The 6,342-nt window shown below is 39.3% G+C and overlaps 1 protein-coding gene across 1 annotated transcript in view; it reads left to right on the forward strand.

Annotated features, from left to right (window-relative positions):
- Positions 1-11: 11 nt before the first annotated feature.
- The window catches only part of ACOT9 (acyl-CoA thioesterase 9), a 29,225-nt gene continuing 22,894 nt past the window's right edge, over positions 12-6,342 (forward strand). Inside the window, exons 1-2 of the mRNA XM_010832548.1 lie at positions 12-3,150; positions 5,126-5,171. Of these exons, the coding sequence (XP_010830850.1) occupies positions 3,021-3,150; positions 5,126-5,171 (176 nt within the window). The 5' untranslated portion in view covers positions 12-3,020. The remainder of the gene's footprint in view (positions 3,151-5,125; positions 5,172-6,342) is intronic.

Raw genomic sequence — 6,342 nt, forward strand, 5'->3', positions numbered from 1 at the left:
GGGCGCGGACCCAGGGGCGCCCACTCCCTGCCTCGGCGCTGCTAGCGGGCCCGGGCGGAAGGAGCGGGCCGCAGCAGGCGGAACTAATGCCGGGGGCTTATGGGCAGAAAATAGGGTCGGGTAGGGAAAGACACTAACGTACCGTGACCCCGCCAGCCTCTGCACTGCACCTCCCGCCTGCGCGTCTTCTGGCCGTAGTTTGATGATAAAAGTGAAGCGACACTTGAAGTGAGGAAGTTGGGTGTTCCCTGACATTCCTTTTTCTTTGCTCGTCTGGGGTGTAGTGTGGAGTTAGCCTTTTGTCAGAAGGCTAGAGTTTAGGAGTGCATATTACTTTTATCACCCTCTATGCTTCTTTGCAGAGCATGTTTATGGTTAAGTGCTTGACAGACTTGGACTCTGACTTGAGTGTGTTGTAATGTGGGTAGAGATTGCAGGGTACCTTCCGGCGTCTCAGCACCTCAGAACTGTGTGACTAGGTCCCTTGGTGCTGATTGAATTATACTTTTACTGAACAGCAAGACCCTTAAGGCCAGGTGGGGGAGTGGCTTTGATTGGGCCACTTGGACAAGGAGGTTGATCTGAATCACAGTATTTTAAGTCTAGGGGCCCATGGGGGTGTCAAAAGGGAGTGGTCTGTGAACCATCTGAAATAATATATATCATTGTGTATATCAATAAAATATATCCCCCCACCCCAGCTACTAGGCATGAGGGGCCACAGGTTTCATCAGATTATCAGTAGGGACAACATGAAATTGTAGTGAAAAGTTACAATACACTGAATATTCACTGGAGAATAGAAATTTGTTATACTGATACACGATTAGTATAATCAATGATTTTTAGAAAGAGCATTCACATTAGGCCTTCGTTGTGCTACAGGGATGTATTTCCACATTTTTTATGGCAGTGTGCAAAGAGCAGGGTTGCAGGACCAGGACCACAGTTTTCCAAATAAATTGACCCAAGTGTTTCTCTGTATTTATCAACTCCTTTCTTTACTATCTCCATTTGATACTCTATTCAGAGATGGTCCATTATAGTGCCTGGCTTATTCCCAAACTTCTGGTCATTTTTGACCTTTAGGGGAGACTCTGAAGAAGCATGCCTTTCTGGAATAGCTCATGTTTCTTTGAGGACTTGTCAATGTAGTAGGCATGCTCCTCCCAGGTTAACGTGTGTTAACTTCTCTGTTTTACATATGAGGAAACTAAAGCTCAGAGAGGTTAGGTAACTTGCTCAGGGTCACTCAGCTAACAAGCAGCATGGTCAGGCTCTTAACCTCTGTATACTACACTGCTCTTCACTCAGGCAGAATGAGATAGTTTTCCTCAGTCTGCAGAAAATGCTGCTTCTTAAGGAACAAGACAGAATGCTTGTATAAATGTGTATTTACCCAAATATGTGAGATGAGTTGTATAGCTCCTGTTAGTTCGTGATTAGTATTTGAAGTATTTACCCACTCAGAGTCAGATCTCGTTTCTTATATTGTGATCATCTACTCCATCTATTATTATTCCCAGTTAATGTATTGAGGGCATGGTTTTTTGCTCTTCCAGCTAATAGTGGCAATGGAAGATTTTTAGCTTTTTCCAGTGTGCTTTTTAAAACCCAATATATTCAGTTGCAGAATAGTAGTTTCTGAGACCACATGCTCTATTTCCTTCAGTGAGGGATTTGAACCTACAGAGTATACAGAAAGTGAAATAGTGAAAAAGTTCAGCTCATGTTCTGAGAAAACGCAAATTAGAAGGTCAAGAATAAGAAGATTGAAATATTAATCCACATATAAAAATACAGAAATGGAAAATTTATTGGGAAAAGATAAACCAAAACTGTGTAAGATAGAGTCTTGTTAGCTGTGTAATTGGAGAATAAACACAAAACCAAAACCTGAACCCTTTAGGAAGCATTCTGGTCTTAGTGGATGAGCAGGGAGCATATCAGAGACAGTGTGATGTCTGGCTGGCTAAGGAGTTAATTTAGCCACTGAGCATGTGCTCCTTTCTGTATTCTTTGCAGTTAGAGTAGTTGACTTGGTGAAAGGACCAGGATTTGTTCTAGTAGCACATGACTGAAAACTACATGGAGATTTTACCAGATATTTTTAGTCAGAGACCCTTTGTGAATGCTGTAATTCAGAAGAGAAATCTATAGTAAATTTGGACTCTAAAGAAAATAAGTTAGTTGTTACTGAACCTGGCGTTGCTGCTGCTAAGTCACTTCAGTCATGTCCGACTCTGTGCGACCCCATAGACGGCAGCCCACCAGGCTCCTCCGTCCCTGGGATTTTCCAGGCAAGAGTACTGGAGTGGGGTGCCATTAGGTAGTAAGAATTTACTAGTCACTTGAGCTGGAATTAATAGCAATATCTGGGGTTCTTGACGTTTTCAGTGCCTTGCCTTAGTCCACTGGGCTCTCAACAGATCAGTCTGTCAGTCCCTGATACTGTGTGTGTGTTATCCCTGATAGCAGAGTGTGTGGTTAGGAGTCAAAACTTATGTACTAGCCAAAATCAAGTTAAACAGCTTGTTTTGGGGGAACAGGTTAAGCATATTTGGGTGAATACCTTGGATTTTATTCCATTGGGGAGTAGGAAATTTCTGCCTAAGTACATTAAATACTCTCTTTGAGTAACCCTGGAAAGGGTTCATTCTGTTTTCAAAGCTGATTGACTTTTAATTGGGTTTAGTTTATTTATTGAGGAAGTATGGTATGACAATAACAAAATAAATATTCTTCGTTTACTCAGCTGTTTACCGGATAGATTCTGGGCTTCTGAAGGTAATAAGTTAGAACCATGAAACCTGGTTGATATCTTTTATTTATTTATTTTGTAGATTGTTAACCTAATTTACTCTCACTGGAGAGATGGTTTATGGTGTAGCCTCATAAGCAAATATGCATACACTTGAGAAACTAGTGCAGACACTGTAAAGACAGTATTTACTAAGAGTGTGCAATGGCAAAGTGCTCCAGAGGAGGCACAGGTCTTTGGGATTGTGAGGAAAGAAGCCATGGAACCTTCTCTAAGTGTGTTCTTCTTGTTTTATAGGCTTTGTACCCTGAGCAAGGGGCTGCTTGCTCCCAGCAGAGGACTGACTCAAGAATCTCAGAACCCGGAGAATGTCTTCCACATCCGTGAAGGCAAGCATGAGTACTTACCTTTTAGGCCCATATAGGGAAAAAAAAAACAAAACCCTGTTTTATTTGAGAGGCATGTAGATAGACAGTTAGGGCAAATGATGCATAGTAAAGGTTGCTTTTTCATAAGATTCTCATTTATAAAATGACCAGGATAGCTTTGGATAGAAATCACATTCAGAACTTGACCTTTGGTTCCTGCAAGCCTTAGGGACTGAGCTTTTAGTTAAATGATTTTTACATCCTCTGTGTAGGTACTGTGAAGGCATGGAAAAAAGATGTAATTCATGAGCAAGAGACAGGCCCTTCCGTTGTACCAACTAAAGACTCCTAGTCTGTAGTTTTGTTAGAGGTATCCTATTAATCTATGGTTAATCGAAGTTAGTTTCAGTTACTAATACGATATGCAAACTATGGATGTCTGTGTCAGTGTAGGAATATTCATTATAATGAAAATTATGGCTTCTTTAAAGGATCCAAATATATATATGTGTATATATATATATACAAATTTTAAAATTTGCTTTGTTTTCTTGGCCCTCAGCAGCTGCCTCTCTTCTTAAACTCATTATAAACTAATAATAATCATTTTTTATCACTGAGCATCAGTAATCTGTATACTATTTGGGATACTTTCTGTCCATTCTTTTATTTAAAGGACTTGGGAGGAAAAAAAAGTCAGAAATAAGACTAATTTACTCATGGATATTTTTGGCACAGTACTCTATGGTTTAATTGTAATTAGAGTTTGGACCTAATTTATGGTATATAACAGTTGGGTTTTTTTGGCCACACTGTGTGGCTTGCGGGATCTTAGTCGCCTGACCAGAGATTGAACTCAGGCCCCAGCAATGAAAGTACAAAGTTCTAACCACTGGACCACCAAGAAATTTGCTATAACAATTGTTTGATAGAAAAATCAACCACTTTTTCATGAAAAGTAAAATGCATGTTCATCTAACCATATTTGGTTTTGATCACTTAGTTTTTGAAGGAACAAGGATTGCTGTAGGTAATTTTCTGTAACCGGAATGTATATTTAAAATGCTAGATAACAATGCATGAACTCAAAACATTATTTAAAATCCTATAGATTTGTTTTTTAATGTTGACTAACTACTGTTTAATCTTAATTTATTTCCCCTTTATCCATATAGCATATTCACCTATACATGTGAATCACGATGTGTGTGTGGTAATTGGTATCAACTCTTTTTTTAAGTGCTTAAATTTTTTTTGCAATAATTTATTCTTGCAATTTGGGGCAATGGGCATTAACTAAACTTAAATTGCTTTCTTTGCCTTTCCTTTATTGCTTCATTTTCCTTGCCTCAATTTTTCTAACATTTAGGGTAATATAAATGTATGAGAAATCAATTAGAGTGAGACTCAAATTTTGATAAAAGTCCTACTGCCTATAAGAAGATAGGCTGGGATTCTGTTCATAATGTCTTCATCATAAAGGGACTCCAACTGAAGCTGATACACAGCGTCATCTGATGAATAATTGGAGTTACCCTTTTCTGCTTATTTATAAGGAAAAAAGTTTTTTTCTGTATCATTTTATGCAAAACCCAAACTTTTTGGCCAGCCCAAAAAATCCCAGTGATTGACACAGGATATTCTTTTCTGCACTAAAGGAGAAGGAAATGGCAACCCACTCCAGTATTCTTGCCTAGAGAATCCCGTGGACAGAGGAGCCTGGTGGGCTGCTGTCCATAGGGTCGCACAGAGTCGGACACGACTGAAGTGACTTAGCAGCAGCAGCAGCACTAAGGAAACAGTAATTGTTTCAAGTTTTGGGGACGCAGAGGCCTGATCCCTTCCCTGAGCTGTTTGTTTATGGCATTAAATGGAAATTCATAGCTCTTTGAAGATTTTGAATGCATGACTCACTTTTTGGACTTCTGGAGCTCATTACCGTAATCCAATTCTCACATTCTTAGTTTCATGGAATGACTCTTTATTTTTGTTTCAGTTCGAGATAAGTTGCGGGAGATAGTAGGAGCATCCACAAACTGGAGGTATGCACTCTGTTCATTCGTTCTTCTATCCCTGGAGTGGTATGCCAGGCTTATTTAGGCTCAGTTGATGCTCCCATTGTAGGAATGGGGGAAACCCATTGTTAAGAAATGGATTGAGAGGTTTTTTCACCTGGGGGAGAAGATCAACATTCCAGCATACTCATCAGTTGATGCTTTGTTGTCGTAAAATCATGTAATTTATATGTACTCTACATTTTTCAAAGTGCATTCAGGTATATTACCTGACTGATTGTCAGTGAAACTTAGGACATGCCTATGACATATGTTTCTGTTCATTTTTTGCATTTGATGAGACTGAAACTCAGACATTGAACGATCGAGTACTGGGGTTTGGAACTTGAACCCAAGTTTCCTGGTTCATCTGTTTCATGAAGCATGACTCCTTTATTGCTTCTTATGAGTTCATAATTAACCAGGTCTTCCATACAATCTTTATCTCTCAGTATTTCCTTATTGTAAAATAGGGTAGTATCCCTCTTGGTGAACAGAATTTTGAGGCTAAAATGAGATAAACAGAAAGCACAGGAATAATAATCTATTGTTGGTATAAAAATTACCTGATGACTTCTTTTTATCTCATTGTATGAAAAATTTCAATTTACTTAAAAGTGGAAAAAATGAATACCTTTTGTTCCCACCATCTGAATTGGGTACTTAGGAACATTTTTCCAAATTTGCCAATTTACATATACAAGTCCCTGGTGGCTCAGATGGTAAAGCATCTGCAATGTGGGAGACCTGGGTTTGATCCCTGGGTCGGGAGGATCCCCTGGAGAAGGAAATGGCAATCCACTCCAGCACTCTTGCCTGGAAAATCCCATGGACGGAGGAGCCTGATAGGCTACAGTCCATGGGGTCGCAAAGAGTCGATCACGACTGAGCGACTTCACTTTCACTTTCACTTACATATACTGGCTATATAGGTTCATGACACTTCAGCTCCAGTTATGTTCCAGTACATCTCTAATAAATAAATATATTTTCCTATGTAACAAGCAGTTATAAATCTCCAATAAGTAAGATGTTCTCTCATGTGGTGAAATTGACAGTCATTCCCTAATAGTATGTTATTCATCCATATTCAGCATTCCTCCATTGTTCCCCACATATTTTTTTATAACTTTTAATAAAAATCAAGATCCAGTAAACA

Source organism: Bison bison, unplaced genomic scaffold (assembly GCF_000754665.1).
Source record: "Bison bison bison isolate TAMUID 2011002044 unplaced genomic scaffold, Bison_UMD1.0 scf7180017833525, whole genome shotgun sequence".
Classification (NCBI taxonomy): domain Eukaryota; kingdom Metazoa; phylum Chordata; class Mammalia; order Artiodactyla; family Bovidae; genus Bison; species Bison bison.